At 36.5% G+C, this 22,129-nt stretch overlaps 1 protein-coding gene across 1 annotated transcript in view; it reads right to left on the reverse strand.

Moving 5' to 3' along the window:
* The window catches only part of THEMIS (thymocyte selection associated), a 193,118-nt gene that overhangs the window by 131,187 nt on the left and 39,802 nt on the right, over positions 1–22,129 (reverse strand). Inside the window, exon 3 of the mRNA XM_052645612.1 lies at positions 2,148–2,606. Coding sequence (XP_052501572.1) covers positions 2,148–2,606 — 459 coding nt within the window. The remainder of the gene's footprint in view (positions 1–2,147; positions 2,607–22,129) is intronic.

Below are 22,129 nucleotides of genomic sequence, written 5' to 3' on the forward strand. Positions count from 1 at the left end.
ATGGACTAGTTCAAAATTGGGAAAAGAGTACATCAAGGCTGTATATTGTCACCCTGCTTTTTAAAATTATATGCAGAGCACATAATGCAAAATCACAAGCTGGATAAATCACAAGCTGGAATCAAGATTGCCAGGAGAAATATTAACAACCTCAGATATACATAGGATACCACTCTAAAGGCAGAAAATGAAGAGGAACTAAAGAACCTCTTGATGAGTATAAAAGAGGAAAGTGAAAAAGCTGGCTTAAAATAACATTCAAAAACACTAAGATCATGGCATCCAATCCCATCACTTCATGGCACATGGATGGGGAAAAGTGTTAATAGCCACAGATTTTATTTTCTTGGGTTCCAAAATCACTGTGGACAGTGACAGCAGACATGCAATTAAAAGATGTTTGCTCCTTGGAAGGAAAACTATGACAAACCTAGACAGCATATTAAAAAGCAGAGACATCATTTTGCCAACAAAGGTTCATACAGTCAACACTATGCTTTTTCCAGTAGCCATGTATGAATGTGAGAGTTGGACTATAAAGAAAGCTGAGCACCAAAGAACAGGTGCTTTTGAACTGTGGTGTTGTAGAATACTCTTGAGGGTCCCTTGGACAGCCAGGAGATCAAAGCAGTCAATACTAAAGGAAATCAACCCTGAATATTCATTAGAAGGACTGGTGCTGAAGCTCCAGTATTTTAGTTACTGATGTGAAGAGTCAGTTCATTGGAAAACACCCTGATGCTGGGAAAGACTGAGGGTATGAGAAGAGGGCAAGAGAGAATGAGATGGTCAGAAGGCATCACTGACTCCATGGACATGAGTTTGGGCAAACTCTGGGAGATACTGAGGGACAGGGAAGCCTGGTGTGCTGCAGTTAATGAGGTCACCAAGAGTCAGACACAACTTAGCGACTGAACAACAACAATAACAATATAAGAAAGCTTATTTCTAACCAATTATGCTGTGTTCTAAAATGTAACTTTTTTTTTAACCGTGTTTAACTGCCAGCGATAAAAAATAAATCAATATTTTAATCTGTCTGTACCTGACAATTACAGCATTTTACATTTGAATCAGTTCAGTTCAGTCGCTCGGTCAGGTCTGACTCTTCGCAACCCCATGAATCGCAGCACTCCAGGCCTCCCTGTCCATCACCAACTCCCAGAGTTTACCCAAACTCATGTGCATTGAGTCAGTGATGCCATTCAGCGATCTCATCCTCTGTCGTCCCCCTCTCCCCCTGCCCCCAATCCCTCCCAGCATCAGTCTTTTCCAATGAGTCAACTCTTCGCATGAGGTGCCAAAGTATTGGATTTTCAGTCTCAGCATCAGTTCTTTCAATGAACACCCAGGACTGATCTCCTTTAGGATGGACTGGTTGGATCTCCTTGCAGTCTAAGGGACTCTCAAGAGCCTTCTCCAACACCATAGTTCAAAAGCATCAATTCTTTGGTGCTCAGCTTTCTTCACAGTCCAACTCTCACATCCATACATGACTACTGGAAAAACCATAGCCTTGACTAGATGGACCTTTGTGAACAAAGTTGTCTCTGCTTTTTAATATGCTCTCTAGGTTGGTCATAATTTTCCTTCCAAGGAATAAGTATCTTTCAATTTCATGGCTGCGATCACCATCTGTAGTGATTTTGGAGCCCCCCAAAATAAAATCTGACACTGTTTGCACTGCTTCTCCATCTATTTCCCATGAAGTGATGGGACCAGATGCCATGAACTTAGTTTTCTGAATGTTGAGCTTTAAGCCAACTTTTTCACTCTCCTCTTTCACTTTCATCAAGAGGCTCTTTAGTTCCCTTCACCTTCTGCCATAAGGGTGGTGTCATCTGCATATCTGAGGTTATTGATATTTCTCCTGGAAATCTTGATTCTAGCTTGTGCTTCTCCCAGCCTAGCGTTTCTCATGATGTATATTTGGATAGCATTACACAATTTAAAATATTCATTTAAATACATTATTGAATTTGATTCTTGAAACAAATACATGGCTTGCTTATTTACAAATGAGAATCTAACTCTCAATGGGCTTAATGGATAAGTAGGGACAGAGTTTCATTCTTTAGACTAAAATCTTCCTCTTTTCCAAACCCTACAAACTTGCTCATAAAGCATCATTCTCAATAGATACTTACATTTCATTACACCTTGAATTTCATAAACAGGCTTGAGAATAACAGCTCCATAAAAGCCTCTAGGGAATGGATTTGTTGAGTCCCACTTAGCTGAAAAACCTGTAAGTATCACAGTTCGTGTTCTGTTCTTGGGGATCTTCCATTGGATAATTTCCTTTAGGGTATAAATATGTTCATCTTCACACTCATAGAACTCTCCTTCTTGTGACAAAGGCAAAGCAAATGAGTGATTTTGATGATTCCTTAGCACACTACAGTCTACCATTATTTCTCCATTGATCTCTTCCACTGAGTTGAGCATGATTCGCTCACCTTGCTTTATGATGAGATTCTCTAGTTTTATATCCTTCTGATGATAGAAGCAAGGATGATTCAGTCTACTTGGTCTAATATGGTTGGCTTTTGTAATCTCTTCCATAGTGAGGTATGGAGTTGTATCAGCCACAATCTTAAAAAGACCTGAGAACAGAATGCTGTGAATTAAAAAGAGTTCTTAACAATGAAAGTTCTCATAAGTAAATCACAGTGAGAGAGTTATAAAGCAAGTAAAACATAGCATTTAAAAGTAATGTACCTTTTTTGAAAGATCAGAGATATTTGTTTTAACCCTGAATTCTTCTAGGGTATATCTTAATGTATTATCTGTAGGCTGGAATGTCAGATCCAGACAGGTCACATAGATGGAAACAAGGGGAAAATATCTTGAAATAGGAAAGGCCCACTTCTTGAAAATTAAATCTGCATGAAATACTGGCTCTTTCCTAACTACATGTGTGATCTTAAGCAAGGCACTTAATCTCTCAAGATCACATTTTTAATTTTTAAAATGAAAGGACTAGATTAGATGAATATTTCCATATATATTCTCTGGAAACACCAAAATTAAAAGATATTCCAGTAGGAAACTGTTTCATGGTCAAGTTAACAATTACAAAGCTATTACCTGGAACTTGACCATGCTGATGACTGTAACACATCATGAATGAACTTCACAACACTAAATTGTACACTTTAAAGTGGTAAATTTGATGCTATGCATATTTTACCATAACAAAAAATATCTCCCTTTTTCCAAGTAATTTGAAATTTCTCAGAAACTTTAGATGCACTATGACTCATAAGAGAGGAATATAATAACATGCAGAATTTCCCTAATTTCTTTCATCATAAAACTCTTAGGGAAAAATTCATTAATAAATTATAAAACCATATATCATATATGTTAGTTATCTACATAACCCCCATTGGGAAATGCCAGGTTAAGAAGTTGTTCTGGATTGAAATCTCTTGATTATATATCATTCATTCTTTCTATTACTTCTCTAATTTTGTCATAGCTTCACTATTTCAAGTCTTTTCTTCCAATACTATTGGGACAGTCAAGTAACACAGCTTTTTATGTTTGCATGTTTAAATTTAATTCTTCTCTTTCAATTATTTTGCATTTACTTCATAGGCACATCTATTTTGTAACACTACCAGAAATTTATTTATTGAATAAATTTCATTAAATTCCAAAGAAAGTAAGGACGAAGGAAAAATTAGGTAACTGTTTGCTTAACTCCAAAGTAAATTAAGAAAATATTACATAATAGCATCCACTTAGAAAGCAGCATCTAAAGAACCCTAGAAGAATGATATAGCTTAGAAAAGTTATTTAGTCACTTAGTCAAAAATACAGTCCAATTAAATTTATCTTTATATCAAATTATTATTAACCAGATTAAAATGTCTTTTACATGTATTTTGGGTTAGGGTACAAAGATTTATGTTGCTATTTTACTCAAACAAAAAAAAATACAGGATTTTGATTGTTTTTAAATATAAATGTTCTGAAGAAGTATGTGATGCAATCCTGACTAAGACTGACGAAGACAGCATGTACAATCTGTCCTGAAAACTTTTATAGATCAAATACTGTTCATCCTCTGCATGGTGTGCTTGAAGACAATAAGGGAAAAAACATTTACTTTGAAGAAGCTTCTTATTTTGTTATGTCTTGTATCTGGGAAAATCCAATAAAACAGTACTTTTGAATTCCCCACAGTAACTGAATGTGTGTGTGTGTGTGTGTGTGTGTTTGTGTGTGTGTGCACCCGTGTGCAAGTATATGTGCATGTTTAGTCTCATTTGTCTCCATGGAAAGATTTATTTCTAAGCGTCCACAGGCATTATAAGGGTATAAAAAATTTAGCAGTTTTTCTGAAATAAGTTTAAATAATAGCTACCCAGAATCTCATAAGCGTAGAGAAATATAGTTTTATTTCTATCCTAGCTATATTGATGACATAAGTCACAGAAGAATTAATTTAGCATCTTCTTTCCTGGGGAATTGGGTTCACCTAAGGTAATAACAGACCCAAAATGTTATGAAGTAGAAAAGCCTGAAACCCTAAGGGCCGCTATTATTTCAAGTTAATCACATATTTCAGAGCTGTCTTGTTGGATGTCTCTATTGCAAGAAAAATCTATCTAAGAAATCTGTGTGTTTTCCCTTAGAAGATGATTAAGGACACAGTTTAGCATACTAAGTGGCAGAGTATAGTAAAACTATTTTATTAACTTGTTTCTTTATATATTATTGCAGCCAGTCCAAGAGTCTCTCCTTCTAAACAGCCATTCAATACCATATAAACTAGTTTCAAGTATATAGAAATATATATCTATACACATACATGTGAAAGTGAAAGTCACTCAGTTGTGCCCAACTCTTTGTGACCCCATGGACTATACAGGCTATGAAATTCTCCAGCCCAGAATACTGGAGTGGGTAGCCTTTCTCTTCTCCAGGGCATCGTCCCAACCCAGGGATTGAACCCAGGTCTCCCACATTGCAGGCCGATATTCACCAGCTGAGCCACAAAGGAAGCCCAAGAATACTGAAGTGGGTAGCCTATCCCTTCTCCAGTGGATCTTCCCAGCCCAGGAATTGAATCAGGGTCCTCCTGCATTTCAAGCAGATTCTTTACCAACTGAGTTATGAGGGAAGCCCTACACATACATATATATATATATATATATATATATATATATATATATATATATATATATGAATTATATAATACTGGAACTACAATTTCATAATAAACTAAAGCAATATAGTTTTATAGTGCAGAAAATATAATCTATTATTTTTTCAAAGCAAAACATATTTCAGGAGCTGCGTGATAATTAGAGTGATAATTAAAAAAGCCAATATATAATCTTAACAATTTAGGTTAAAAAGCAGAAAGAAAATAGACTTCTATTCCAAATTTGATTGTCACCTATTAAAATGGATGGGCTTCCCAGGTGGTACTACTGTAAAGAACTCACTTGCCAACGCAGGAGACCCAAGAGACATGAGTTCAATTCATGGTTGGAAAGATCCTTCAGAGAAGGGGAAGGCAATCCACTCCAGTGTTCTTGCCTGGAGAGTTCCCATGGTCAGAGGAGCCTGGTGGGCTACAGTCCATAGGGTTGCAAAGAGTTGTACACTACTGAAGCAACTTAGCACACATGCAAAAAGGATACTACTCTTGTTTTTACTTAGGAGAAATTGCTCATATGGAGTGTGTCTCTTGAGAAACAAAAAATATAAGGAAATGTAATCAGCTATCTGTTGAAAATTAGTCAATAAGTAAATTTAGTCTTTGAGATCTTAATCCTGAATCTTAGGCTTTGGGGAAGTTTATATTTTTATCTAATTCTTAATGCTCTGCAATCATTATTATTAATAGTAGCAACTGAAATTTGCTTTAAAAGTAACAAATTTGAACAATTTTTTATATGCATCATTTATAATCTTTTAAGAACAGTAAAATAAATACTACCAAGGAATATAAAAAGTCATGATTTTCTCAGTCATGGCTATAGAATCTCAACTCAGACCTTTGAATCCAAATGTCATAATCTTACCTACACATCAGGCTACCTCCCTTTTGCACAAATGACTTACAAGGACACTGTCTATGAAAACATATTTATTCCAGTTCACAAAAAAATGTATGTGATCTTACAAAGTCCTCGCTTTCCACTGATCAGCCTTTCTAGACCCTCCAATATAAAAAGAGCTAAAATAAATTCCTGGTTCACTGTGCAGAATTTATACTCATCAGACTTTTTCCTACTTTTTCCTTTACCTCATCAACTCTCATACAAATAGGGAGAAATTTTTTAAAACACAAAATTTCCAACTATATATTACAATACTATTTATATTCTAATTATATATTCACAAAAGATCACTGTGAAGAGTTCACAATCTTTTTTCCTCCTCTAATCTCTGGCTCAGATAAGCTGATGACACCACTCTTATGGCAGAAAGTAAAGAACTAAAGAGCCTGTTGATGAAAGTGAAAGAGGAGAGTGAAAAAGTTGGCTTAGAGCTCAACATTCAGAAAAACAGAATCATGGCATCTGACCCCATCACTTCATAGCAAATAGATAGGCAAACAGTGGAAATAGTGACAGAATTTATTTTGGGGGCCTCCAAAAGCACTGCAAATGGTGACTGCAGCCATGAAATTACAAGACCCTTGATCCTTGGAAGAAAGGCTATGACCAACCTAGACATCATATTAAGAAGCAGAGACATTACTTTGCCAGCAAAGGTCTATCTAGTCAAAGGTATGGTTTTTCCAGTAGTCATGTACAGATGTGAGAGTTGGACTATAAAGAAAGCTGAGCACTGAAGAATTGATGCTTTTGAACTGTGGTGTTAGAGAAGACTCCTGAAAGTCCCTTGGACAGCAAGGAGATCCAACCAGTCCGTCCTAAAGGAAATCAGTCCTGAATATTCATCGGCAAGACTGATGTTGAAGTTGAAACTCCAATACTTTGGCCACCTGATGCAAAGACCTGACTCATTTGAAAAGACCCTGATACTGGGAAAGATTGAAGGCAGGAGGAGAAGGGGCAATAGAGGATGAGATGGTTGGATGGCATCACCGACTCAATGGACATGAGCTTGAGTAAGCTCCAGGAGTTGGTGATGGACAGGGAGGCCTGGCATGCTGCAGTCCATGGGGTTGCAAACAGTCAGACACGACTAAGAGACTGAACTGAAATGAACTAAACTGAATCTCTAGCTTGCTTTCACAGTTCCAACCAAACATATCCCTCCAACTCTGAGAAAAGGAATTCTAGAGTGAACTTTATGAGCTAATTCTCATTTTCCTCTCATACCTTCAAAATTAGGATATTAATAGATTAGCATCTTAGAATGTACTGGAAATTTACCTGCATGATAGAATTCAATTTTCTGAATAACAATATGAGGTAGCTAGAAATAAAAAACAAACACTTCACAAATAAGCAAGGAAAGTCTGAAGAGATACCATAAATTCTCTATCATCTTACAGCACATAAAACACGTAGTAGGATTTTGTGTCTCTAAAGCTCAAGGGCTTAATCACAAGGTTACACATCTAAACCTTTCATTATTATTTGGAGCCATAAACTGTTTGTCTAGATTTTCAGTCTCCTTTTGGGTGCAGAAATTCTTAGAACTTCTTCAAACAAGCAAGATGAGAAAGTGAACTTCACTGATATTTAAGACATTGATTGGCACTAGTCTCACCTCTTATCAGGCAGCCACATGCCTGTAGGTGTAGGCATGTGAGATTCCAAGGAACTGCACAAGCTGAAGGGGTTGACAGCATTGCCTATTAGATCATGTACTCTGAGTGTGCTGCAGATCACCTGGCCATATGTTAAGTGGGTTTCCAGAATGTATTATCACATTTTTAAATAAAATAAATCTTACAAAATGGATAAATGACTTCACACACTTCTTGCCAAAACACTGTGTATTGAAAATAAAACTAATACAACACAAACAAGGAGCAAAAAATGACAAAGATAACATTTCTACTCTCACTCAAGTTTCTCTTTAGCCATATTATGAAATAAAACAATGACACTCTAGTCTGATAAAATATGAAAGGTGGCTGAAACTTCTTTAACACTTTAAAGTTGTCAAAATGTAGATTTATATCCATTATCATCATAGAGAAATTAGCCTTTGAGATATAGGTTAATAATACATAAAATATACATGCAAGCATATAATGTTAAACAAATAAATATATATTTGAGATACTGCTCAAAAATTTCCAATGGACTGATCTATGTGAAGAAGAACATTTAGAGACAAATCAAAAGTGTTTGTTGTACAAAGACATGATGTATATTTTGTCTTGTGTCTTGTCTCTCTGCCAGTAAAGCAAACTGTATTTCACTTATTTTTGTGAGGGTATGCCTCTGCCTCTTAAAATGGCACTTTGTCCTGCAATCAAATTCTTAAGAATCCCTGTTATATTATACTTGCATATGTGAGTTTTTTATTCTTCATTTTCCTATTATTTTGTTATATTCCCAAGGTAATTCTTAGGTCAGGATATTCTACAAAAACTATCTTCTTCAATACTACACCAGATCTGGTATTTTGACTAGAAATTTTAGTTCAATTATCTCTACTTAATTTCAGATTTAATGAGATGCATGAAAATACCCTATCAAAGCAAAAAACCCCACAAAATTCTTGGGCAAAGTAATGAAATGTAATAATAATAACATCCAGGCTGTAAAAAACTTTTTCAGATTTCTCAGAGTCAATTATAGGGTTACTGAAAACCATCAACTGATAAGTGATTCTAACAATCTTGATAGAAGTCTTTAAGAGTAGCAAACAAGGAAGGCAAGGAAAGTCAAAGTTCGTAAGAAAATTTTGCATAGGAATTTAATGGGGGTATATAGGAGGGGAGACGATATATCTAAGATGGTGACCAAGTAGGTTAAATGTTAAATGCTAAGCGAGGATGTAGAATTCCTATGTTTGAATGTCTTTACATGTATAATGAAATCAGAATCATCTATAATAGCTATTAATGGTTTTTAATAGTTCTTTTACTTGGGGGTAAAAAATAATAAATCATAAAATCTTTTGATTCATTTTTACCTCAATGGTTCAAACACTGCATGAAAAAAACTCTTATTTTCCCACTAAGTCCTTAAAAGGTTTGACTATGCATATCTAACACATTTGAGATATTTAGCAAATAATTCATGTAAATCATGTTAGATTTTAAAATCAAATGATATAATTTTATATCTATGCCTAAAACTCTGTTATAATTATGACTTTATTAATAGAAGTACCATATATCCTTGTTCATGTTAAAACTTTCTCTTTACTAAGCAGTGAGGATGAGTAATAGACCTAGGATGAAGTGAGAAGATGTGAAAATTTTTCTTTCATGAATCTTGACAAAAGCACAGTTCTCTGGACTCTTGCAGTTCTGCAGAGCACTGCCCCTTTTATTATAAGAATACATACACATAGAGGCATCAGGACTGGAAAGAACCCCCATAGACAATTAGTCCCCTCAAATCTCTCATAAGGCTTTATTAGGAGGATTGTCGAAATATTACAGATTTACTATTTCTGGCCCTTGGTGATTTCAGGCACTAGAATTTTCAGGGCCAGCAACATACTACTATTCCAACAGTAAAGTAAAGTAGTCAGAGTAGGAATTCTTGATTCAAACAGACAGAGTTTAATTTTGACCTCAGTCCTTTCCCCACTGTGTAAAGTTGAGAACTTAGATTCTCAGAGTTATAATTTCCTTTTCTATAAAATGGAGAATATTGTATCATCCTCCTCATAAAGTCATTCTGATGATTAAATGAGTCAATACATGTAACACACTTAGATAGCACTTAATACATAGCAAGCACCAAAAAAGGAAAATACAAAAAAAATAATAGCTGCTTTTTCACCTCATTTTCTTTCACTCTGGAATTCTAAGTCATTGTAGGATGGTTATAACATCAGAGAGACTAACACTTATAGGGCCAAAGAGTACACACTAGATATTTCAATTTGGATCAAATTAGATGAGACAAAATATGTAGAATCCACAATTCAGTAGTAAGTGACACAGGCTGAGCAACACTAATTCCCAGCAATCATTATAGATTATGCCAGAGTATTTGTTTATGGAAAAGAGCCTCAGGTGACTTCTTTAGCTGGACTGCCTTTGGGGAAATATTCCCAGGTGTCTTTGAGGAGCCTGTCTGACTCTGTGCTTCGATAAATTTGCTTAGAATTTAACCATCATAATATTATGCTCATAATAAGCTGATTATAGGGAGATGTAAGCATATTTTAAATGCAAATATTGTGCTGGTTGTAGCTATTCACAGGGTATACATTATACACAGTTGCTGAAGTGCCCTTGAACAACAGAAGCAGCAAAATGCCAAGGCATTTTTGAAAACGTGTTTTATTCATGGCTCTGAAGGGTAGTTGAAGCCAACTGAGGGAGGAGTATATCCTCCCTCTATTTTAATGATCTTAATTTTGCTAATCGAAAGAGTTTGGGAGCCATGTGGTGCTGATTGCATTGTTCAGTATTGATGTTGCTTGCAAATTAAATGTACCTAAGTAGCCACCTGTTTATGCTTATGATTATGTAAAGCCCCATATGTTTCCCTCTCTACACATGGGAGGTAAATATTGAAAAAATTATTCTGGTGTGAAGGGTGAAGACAGCAGCAATTCTTCTATAACTGTCAGCATATGCTGTGATGTTTCCTTCAATGTTGTGTTTTTTTCTGACATATTTACTGATTTTTACCATGCAGTGTTCAAAAAAATCTGTTATCCATGGTTATGCAAAACAATTAAAAAATCAGTTTACATTAAATTCAAATTAGGAAGAGATATAGTTTTCCAATGTAACCATAAGTTCTAAATGGATTTCAGAGCTTATGATTTAAATAGATTTTGATTTGCACAATAAAGAAAACCAAACTTTTTTCTAAATTCACCAGCATGTATAAAGGAATATTTTCTTCCTAAGAACATCCTTTTGATCCCATATTAGTAGGCAACCAAAAAACTAACTCAAATAATGTAAATTTGAAAATCCCACCTGAAATCGGCAATGGCTCTTCAGTTGGGAATCCCACCATAATTCCCACTGAATTGGCTCTGAAAAATTTTCCTGAACCTCATACAAAAGATCTGACCTGGTACCTGGTCAGCAAGAGCTCATGAGCAGTTTTTGAGATGAGCCTCATTAGAGAACTGGGAGATCTGGCAAGGTTTAACACCTTTGGAACTAGTTCAGACTATTCAGAGTTTGGCCCTGACAATAATTAGCAGAAGAGATCAGAGAGACTAGATTTGCTGTTGATGATCACTTTAGACACTGCAGATAAACAAGCTGGAGTTCCATATGTTTTATATCTGATTGAGAGGGATTTAAATGTCGATTGTCTAGCAGCCTAGACATGACCGTCTCTAACTTCCCAATAAAGTAATGCAAAAAGGCACAGAGTATGTTAGAAAAAAGATGAAAATTAACCTCATCATCAAAAACTAAGTGTAACAGATCAACTCATTTACTTCAAAAAAAGCAGTCAGATTGGGCCTCTTAGTTTCTGCTGCTGCTGCTAAGTCGATTCAGCCATGTCCGACTCTCAGCGACCCCATGGACTGCAGCCTACCAGGCTCCTCCATCCACGGGATTTTCCAGGCAAGAGTACTGGAGGGGGTTGCCATTGCCTTCTCCGCTTATCAGTTTCTCAGTCAGTTCAGTTCAGTTGCTCAGTCTTGTCTGACTCTTTGTGACCCCATGAATCACAGTACGCCAGGCCTCCCTGTCCATCACCAACTCCGGAGTTCACACAAACTCACGTCCATTGAGTCGGTGATGCCATCCAGCCATCTCATCCTCTGTTGTCCCCTTCTTCTCCTGTCCCCAATCCCTCCCAGCATCAAAGTCTTTTCCAATGAGTCAACTCTTCGCATGAGGTGGCCAAAGTACTGGAGTTTCAGCTTTAGCATCATTCCTTCCAAAGAAATCCCAGGGCTGATCTCCTTCAGAATGGACTGGTTGGATCTCCTTGCAGTCCAAGGGACTCTCAAGAGTCTTCTCCAACACCACAGTTCAAAAGCATCAATTCTTCAGCATAGTGGTATGTAATTGGCAGAAGTTTTATTGAAAGTGATTTCACAATATGCATCAAAACATTAAAAACATTTCTATTTTTGAAGTCATAATTTTATGTATATGAAATCATAATAATCACAAGTGCAGACAAAACTTTAGCTAGAAGACTGTTCTAATGAAATTGCATAAATGCTCATGTTTGGAATGGATTTATTATGGTATAGCCACATGATGGACCATTATATAGAAAATAAAAATCATGTTTTGAAGAATATTTAATGACTTTAGCAAGTCCTCATAAATATGTTTATTTTTCATATGAAAACATGTGCCTATATGTGTGTAGGTGTACAATGCACTTGAAAACAATGGAAGGGAATGCACTAAATATTAATGCTAAATAGCTCAAGTGATGAGACTATAGCTCCCTGAAGTTTCTTCCATTTTCTACATTTACTTCTTTGTATTTACTTCCATTTCCTAATTTTCTACAAGATATATGTGGCACCTGCAAAGTTAGAAGAAATCAATACATTTTATAACTTTAAAAAGTTGTATTACTTATGGTTGGATGGCATCACCAACACAACGGACATGGGTTTGGGTGGACTCCGGGAGTTGGTAATGGACAGCGAGGCCTCAGTTCAGTTAGTTCAGTTAGTTCAGTCGCTCAGTCATGTCCAACTCTTTGTGACCCCATGAATCACAGCACGTCAGGCCTCCCTGTCCATCACCAACTCCCAGAGTTCACTCAGACTCACATCCATCGAGTTGGTGATCCCATCCAGCCATCTCATCCTCTGTCATCCCCTTCTCCTCCTGCTCCCAATCCCTCCCAGCATCAGAGTCTTTTCCAATGAGTCAACTCTTCGCAGAAGGTGGCCAAAGTACTGCAGTTTCAGCTTTAGCATCATTCCTTTCAAAGAAATCCCAGGGCTGATCTCCTTCAGAATGGACTGGTTGGATCTCCTTGCAGTCCAAGGGACTCTCAAGAGTCTTCTCCAACACCACAGTTCAAAAGCATCAATTCTTTGGCGCTCAGCCTTCTTCACAGTCCAACTCTCACCTCCATATCTGACCACTGGAAAACCATAGCCTTGACTAGACGGACCTTTGTTGGCAAAGTAATGTCTGCTTTTGAATATGCTATCTAGGTTAGTCATAACTTTTCTTCCAAGGAGTAAGTGTCTTTTAATTTCATGGCTGCAGTCACCATCTGCAGTGATTTTGGAGCCTCCCAAAAAATAAAGTCTGACACTGTTTCCACTGTTTCCCCATCTATTTCCCATGAAGTGATGGGACCAGATGCCATGATCTTCGTTTTCCAAATGTCGAGCTTTAAGCCAACTTTTTCACTCTCCACTTTCACTTTCATCAAGAGGCTTTTTAGCTCCTCTTCACTTTCTGCCATAAGGGTGGTGTCATCTGCATATTTGAGGTTGTTGATATTTCTCCCGGCAATCTTGATTCCAGCTTGTGCTTCTTCCAACCGAGCATTTCTCATGATGTATTCTGCATATAAGTTAAATAAGCAGGGTGACAATATACAGCCTTGACGTACTCCTTTTCCTATTTGGAACCAGTCTGTTGTTCCATGTCCAGTTCTAACTGTTGCTTGCTGACCTGCATATAGGTTTCTCAAGAGGCAGTTCAGGTGGTCTGGTATTCCCATCTCTTGGGAGGCCTGGCATGCTGCAATTCATGGGGTCACAAAGAGTCGGATATGACTGAGTGACTGAACTGAACTGAACTGAACTGATTCCTTATGTTCCTACAAATACTCCCATGAAATTTATAGCAGCTTTACTTATAGTTGTCAAAACTTAAAAGCAACTAAGATTTCCTTCAGTAAGTGAATGGATATATAAACTATGGTACAACCAGACAATGTAACATTATTCAGTGCTAAAGAGAAATGAGCTATAAAGACACAAAAAGACATAGAGGAATCTCAAATGCATATTACTAAGTGAAAGTAACCAATCTGAAAAGACTACATAGTCTATTATTTCAACTGTATGATATTTTGGAAAAGGCAAAAGTATGGATATAGTGTAGTGGTGAAGAATCTGCCTGCCAATGCAGGAGACACAAGAGATGCGGGTTCAATCTCTGGATCTGGAAGATCTCTTGGAGTAGGAAATGGCAACCCATTCCAGTATTCTTGCCTGGGAAATCCCATGGACAGAAGAGCCTGGCAGGTCACAGTCCATGAGGTCACAAAGAGTCAGACACAACTGAGTAGACACACTCACACACACACACACACACCATTCCTTTTTTTGACTTTCCAGGCTTCCCAGGTTGTGCAGTGTTAAAGAATCCACCTGCCAATGCAGGTGATGCAAAAGATGTGAGTTCAGTCCCTGGGTTGGGAAGATTGTCTGGAGTAGGAAATGGCAGCCCACTTCAGTATTCTTGCCTGGAAAACTCCATGGATGGACGATCCTGATGGGCCATAGTCCATGGGGTTGCAAAGAGTAGGACATGACTGAGTGACTGAGTGCACAGCACACATGGAAACAGTAAAAAAAACAATGGTTGCCAGAGGTCTGGGGGAAGAGATGAAGAGACCAGACACAGAGGATTGTTAGGGCAGTGAAAATACTCGAATATGATTACATGATGGTGAATACATATCATTTTTTTTAAGCCCATAGGACACACAGCACCAAGAGTAAAGCACGATGTAAACCATGAACCTCAATGATTATGACGTGTCAAGCATGATGTGCCAGTTGTAACCAGTGTACCACTCTGGGAGGAGAGCAAGAAGGCTAGGTATATGCAGGGGCAGGGTGTATATGGGACATTTCTGTACTTCATGTCAAGTGTGTTATGAAATCCTAAAATTGCTCTAAAAAATAAAGAATTAAAAATCTTTTCTTCCAATGACAGAAACTCTAAATCTCTGATATATAACTAAATATAAATACAGCAATGTTCTTTAGCAACATCCACTTCAAGAAATGAAGTCCTGAGTAGACAATTTGGGTGGACAGTCTGGTTCCTCTCATGAGAGTCCATGCTGGTTCTTCTGAGGCAACACCATAAGGAGCTTTAAGGAATTGTTCATGAAAAGCAAGGAGATGGTAAAGCAAAAAGTGATGACAGATTTTTAGAAGTGTTTACAATATTAATATTATGAGAACTCATAGAATAGTGCCAGTTGTAAACGAGTCTATTTTAAAATCATCTTTCTGACAGAAATTGCAGTCTAATTCTAAGAGGTACACAGCTGGGCAAAGAGAACATTTTGAGCTAGAACTGCTGGTCTATTTGTCTTTCAGATAATATATATTTTAGTTATTCAAAGACCAAAGATGAGGAAAAGAAATCTGATCATGTACTACAGAGAAGAAAACACAGGCAAAAAAAAAAAAAATGGAGCTAAAAATTATTGTAAAAGTCTGAATTTTTGTGCATTTAGACAACTTCACATTTTCTTGTGTGGCATAAGAAGAATACCCCTTTCCTGACCAGTCTATGAAAATATTTCCTATAAGAGGAAGAGATGAATCTATTTTGCCTAAGTGAGCACAGAGGGAATAGATGTCTTAAGAGAAGTTGACCCAGAAAACCTGAAAGAATGGCCCATGATTCCTGGAATAGAAAGTAGTCCAGAAATCAGGGAGCCCTACTTCGGGCTTTTCTGAATCACGTGTCAACATAACATCCAGATAGAAAAACAACAGCAAATTCTGGTGTATAGATTGCTTCTTTCAACGTAAGTCATTTTAAAAATGAAGACAAACTGTCATTCATATATTATAAAGCTATTAAATATATTTTAAATATTTTCACATAATTTTCCTATTAGGTCCCTTTATAAACTGATATTATAGTGAAAAATTATAGCTATAATCATAAAATGGCTAAACATAAAAGATTTAGTCATTCTAATGGTACATGAAACATAATAATCACCACTGAATGTAGTGTTACGTTTTCTATCAATTAAGTATATATTTTCCCAAATAAAACAATGAGAAATTCAGTTTGAAAAATGTCAATGTATTACGTGTTTTAGTACCCATGCATAAAGGAGCAAGTTTCATAAATTTTAATCATTTAACCTTAATCAGTTTCTTGAAGAAATATTTTTATTATTCATCCAATTTTGTCACTGATTATTACTACTTTCCTATAATTTTCACATTTATAATTAAAATGATTTTAGAAAGAGTTTTACTGTTAAGTGATATAGATATGTTGGAAGATAATTCTCCATAGCATTTCACATGCCTCAGAAACTAGAGGTAAAAGATTTGTTTCCTGACCAGTATGGAAATAGTAGAGAGTATCTCCCTCCTGAGAGACATTCTAGGATCCTAAAATCTCCCTCCTCTTTCCCAAGATATTTTCCTACATTCCAGGTAATAAAGGCAACATTTTCTTCAAGGGCAAAGAATGGCAGGTTAGTAAGCACCCAGTACATTTTGGAGATTTCCTGAACTCAATATTTCTCCACTGTGCATTAGACATCCACCTGGCTCAGTCCCATCTTACCTGTGGGAGATGGGACTCGTGGGAGATGGGACTCAAGGGAAACCACTAAAGCATGATGCTCATGCTGTCAGCTGTGCCATGAGAAATTAACTGCTGCATTCATATGGGCTTATTGTTTCATGACTGATCTAATTTATGAAGCGTGGCAAGTCAGCTTGGCAGCTACAAGGCTACTTAAAGATGGCTTCACCTCTCGACAAATGAAATCCATTTATCCACTTATCTGATAGCAATTAATTTATGTAGGAAGCACTGCCTAAAGTTTGTCTTCAAAGCATGACTCAAGTCCATTAAACATATGAAAGAAATTTTATAGTTAATAAATTTCCAACATTCATTTAAAAATTCCTATTTTATGTTATTTAAGAGTAGCATTAATTTAGGAACATTACAAGGCTTACTGCATATAACAGAAGAATTAGAAAGAATGCCACATATCTGGGGGATTTGTAGATCCTCATAATTTTTTGTTTAATTTTTGTTCTTTTTTTGTGTTTTCTTAATTTTTTATTTTGTTTGCAGATCCTCATTATAACACTGATGCTGGCTGACAAAGACCACCTTACTCTTTTCTATGATTAAGAAAGAAGTGCTCCAGAGCACAGACTCTGGAATGGTTTGGATCTATACTGTAGCTCTCCAATACAGTACCACAGCTGGAGCACTGCATTGAGCATTTGAAATATGTGCTAAGTCACTTCAGTTGTGTCTGACTCTGTGCGACCCCACAGACAGTAGCCCACCAGGCTCCTCCATCCACAGGATTCTCCAAGCAAGAATACTGGAGTGGGTTGCCATTCCCTTCTCCAATTGAAATATGGCCACTTGAAATTTGTATGGCCAGACTTGACATGTGCTATAAGTAGAAAATACATGCTTGGTTTTAATGCATTAAAAATACATGCTTGACATGAAAATAATGTAAAATATTTCAATAAATTTATACTGATTAGATATTTAAAAAATAATATTTTAGATGAAAGTGTATTAGTCACTCAGCCATGTCCAACTCTTTGTGACCCCATAGACTGCAGCCTGCCAGGCTCTTCTCTCCATGGAATTCTCCAGGCAAGAATACTGGAGTGGATAGCCATTCCCTTCTCTGGGAGATCTTCCTGACCCAGGTATTGAACCCAAGACTCCTACATTGCAGGCAGATTCTTTACCATCTGAGCCACCAGGAATACACCAATATTTTAGACACATAGTTTTAAATAAAATATATTTATAAAATTAATTCACTTTTTTTTAACTTTTAAAAATACTTGTGTTTGGTAACCTCCAAGATAGGTCCCATTGATTCCTGCCCTACCTCCTGGTTGTCACATCTTTGTGCAGTCCCCACCCAGATCACCAGCATTCACCTGTGTGATCAAGAAATATAGCAGAAGTGATGGTATGTCACTTCTGAGATTAAGTTATAGAAGACTATGATTTCCATTTTGGGCTTGCTTAGGTCACTTACTCAGGAGAAACCCAAGAGTAGAAGAAATGAAGCTATCTCGGATAGCCACATAAATGTTTGATGAATAAACATATTAAATGTCTAATTGGACAGTGCTAGTGTAGGTTTAGGGGCTTCCCTGGTGGCTCAGCAGTAAAGAATCTGCCTGCAATGCAGGAGACCCCCTACAATGCAGAAGACACAGGTTCAACCCCTGGGTCAGGACGATCCCCTGGAGAAGGAAAAGGCAACCCACTCCAGTATTCTTGCCTGGGAAACCAGAGGAGCCTGGCGGGCTACACTCCATGGGGTCACAAGAGTCAGTTACGACTTAGCAATAAACCACCACCACCAAGGTAGATTTAACGTAACCACTTACTTAACTATGTGATCTTGGGCAAGTTACTTGGCCTTTCTGTAACTCTGTTTCCTCATATGAAAAATGTGATTCGATTAGTAATCCATATATACATAAAAGTGTTTAGAACAGTTTTACATGTAGAAGTATTTAGAGCAGTGTCTGACACATCATTAGGATTCTCATTTGAGACTGTGATGTGGGCAGGATAGAGTGTAGGGTAGCAGAGAATGTTCCATATCTAAGTTCTACTACCACACTTCCCACACATCTACACAACAGTATTCTTCCACAATAATAAAATTCATAAAATATGATCTAAAAATTCAAACAGAAAAATATCTTCAATCTAACCATGAAATTTTAATGATGAATCTACAGATGCAACCACAGCCTTTCTTGAACATATGGTTTAGAGATATTATGTAAGTTTGCTGCTTGGAAATAAACTTTGACCATCAGGAAAAAAAAAGTATACTGAAACTTAGGATACTTCTTATGTCTAAAGAGAAAGCATTTATTATACATGCTTAATAACACTATGAAGGAGAAACAAATATTTCCAAGAAGTAATCCAGAAATTTGGAACTTTACTATAACCCAAACATTACATGATTTACTGGTGTATGTGGAGAATGCAATCAACTACCAAATACCAGAATGTATTTTTGTTGTATTTGGCAAGAATGACATTTTCTAGCTCATAAAAGGACTTAACCAAGTGGGCTGTCTTAATAAAAAAACAAATTATGCTTCTAATACAATGTTTATTTCCATAAACAATTGAAGTGATTGCTTTTTATTTCTTTTACTATATTGAAGATTTTTTAGGTAACATAATAAATATATCTAGAAACATAACATTAATATATGAAGCAATCAGCTATGTATATTGCAAGCTTAATTTCCCACTCGCATTTTAGCAAAAAATCAGCTTCCAGTTTGTTCTCTTAAGGAGTCCTTGCCAACCCACTACAAAGCTTTTCTTTCTTAATTGTTGCTTGAGTTTTCATTTGCTGGAGTTGCATCTATACAGCTATATTTACTGATTAAAAGCTATATATCTTTCTTCAGTAGAGTGTCTTTATTTGCAAAGAAAGGGTACCATGCATACCATTGTCAAAGTTATGGTCATCTTCATCCAAACTTTTGAATTACCAACAAGACATTAAGAATCTACATTTGTATACTTTACTTCAATTCAGAAGAGTGGATGATGTCAAAGGGATGGTGGAATAAGGGCCTTTGAAAATTGTCTCCTCCATAAAAGCAATAGAGAAACTGGTTTAAAAAAAAAAAATCACCAGGATTAATTTTTTTCAGAACTCTGGAAATTAATCAAAGAATTATAGCAATCTGGAGAAAATTTATTAATGGAAAAATATTAAGAGCTGAATCTTTTTAAAAACAGCAAACTTTGTGGCATTTTAACTTGCTTGTATTCCCACTCTTCCTACCCTCTTCAACTCCATAGTAGCTTGAAAACCAACAGCCTACGATCATAGCAAAGCCAGCAGTCATAAGATGCAGCAGAAGCTGGAGTTCCTTCAAAGCTCATTCTCAAAAAAACTTATTATTTGACATGTCTGGTGACTCCATGGAAGATTCTGTTTGTAATGCTGCCTCTATTTGGCCTGTTCTGAGTTCAGTGACAGGGGAAAATACTTTTCCTCAGGGCATTTGTCAAAAACAATGAGAGGCAATTATTTAATTTCTGTGGTGTGTAATAGTTGGGGAGGGGGAAGGTTAACCAAAAAGCCTGAAATGAAAAGCTCAGGAATGAGATGCCCATAAAGACACTGAGAAATTCCAACACATTCCTGGAAATCTAGAGGACCACATAAATGCATATGACGTTCCACATGCCCAAAACTGTGTGCATGCTCAAGAAAGACCTGAGAAGTCCATAAACTCTCAATTCTGGTTGACTTTGAAGCTTTATATGAGCAGGAAATAAAAGTTAAGCAAGAGTTTGCAACTGCTTGGTTGAGTGTTTGAATGCATCTCCAAGTGAACACAGAATCTCTTCAAAGATTGGGAAACTTCTTGGTTCCAGTTGTTTAAGGAAATCTCTGTCCACACTTTCATTGCCCACCAAGCAACAACTTCTACAGCAGAGATTTCAATGGCTGTATGTAACAGAGAATGTAAACTTTGCAGACTTAGTTCAGAAGAATCACTAAACAATCAGCAATAAGAAGACCTGAGGAGGGAAGAGAATCCAGCTTCTAGAGCTGATACATTATATTGTTGAAAATATGCAATTTTTGACATTAAATTGCAAGACAGGCAAAGGAACAAGAATGTCTGGCTCATAAGCAAGGGGGAAGAATTCAGTCAATAGAAACTGTTTCTGAGGAAGCCCAGACACTGGAATTCCTAGAGAAAGAATTCAAACAGCTATGTTAAATATATTCAAAGAAATGAAAGAAACTGTGTCTACAGGATAAAAAGGAAGTATGAAATCAAGTCTTAGCAAACAGAGATTATAAGTCAAATTTGAAAGTAGGTCAACTGAGATTATCCATTCTAAGAAACAAAAAGTATGAAGAAAACAAACAGAGCTTCAAAGACCTGTGATACACCATCAAGCATATCAATATGTGAAAAATAAATATCTCAGAAGAAAGAGAAAAAAGTGTAGAAAGAATATTTGAGGAAATGATGGCAAAAACATCCAAAATTTGATGAAAAACATTAATCTACACTTTAAGAAACTCAACATACTCCAGCTAGAATAAACTCAGAGATCCATGGCTAGAAACATCATAATTAAACTGTTGAAAAGTAAAAGCAAATAGAGAATTTGGGAGGGGGGTGAGGAGAAAAGAAAAGATTCATCATGTACAAGGGTTTCTCATAAGATTAAAAGCTAATTTCTACTAGAAACCATGGAGGACAGAAATCACTGGGATGACATACTTAAAGTGCTGAAAGAAAAGAATCACCAACCGAAAATTCTCTGTCCAGAAAAAAAAAAATCCTGTAAAAATAAAGAAAATATTAAGACATTTCCAGATAAACAAAAATTGGGAGAATTTATCACTACCAAACCTTCCATACAAGAAAACACCCAAGGGGGTCCTTCAGGCTGACATGAGAGGACACAAATCAGTGACTCTATTGTATGTGAAGAAATAAGAGTTATCAATAAAGGTAACTACAAAAGTAAAAGACACTTAAATGCATGTTTTGTTTTCTTTTTTTTTTCTCCTAGCTTATTAAAAAAAAAGCTGCATAAAAAAGTCACAATCTGTGCTGATGGGCACATAATGTATAAAGATGTGATTTTTATAATAATAAAAACTCCATATGCAGAGTACATCATGAGAAACTCTGGGCTGGAAGAAGTACAAGCTGGAATCAAGATTGCTGGGAGAAATATCAATAACCCCAGATATGCAGATGACACCACCCTTATGACAGAAAGTGAAGAAGAACTAAAGAGCCTCTTGATGAAAGTGAAAGAGGAGAGTGAAAAAGTTGGCTTAAAGTTCAACATTCAGAAAACTAAGTTCATGGCATCCGGTCCCATCACTTCATGGCAAATAGATGGGGAAACAGTGGAAACAGTGGCAGACTTTATTTTTGGGGTCTCCAAAATCACTTTAGATGGTGACTTCAGCCATGAAATTAAAAGACGCTTACTCCTCGGAAGGAAAGTTATGACCAACTAGACAGCATATTAAAAAGCAGAGACATTACTTTGCCAACAAAGGTCCATCTAGTC

This window comes from Budorcas taxicolor, chromosome 9, assembly GCF_023091745.1.
Source record: "Budorcas taxicolor isolate Tak-1 chromosome 9, Takin1.1, whole genome shotgun sequence".
Classification (NCBI taxonomy): Eukaryota; Metazoa; Chordata; class Mammalia; order Artiodactyla; family Bovidae; genus Budorcas; species Budorcas taxicolor.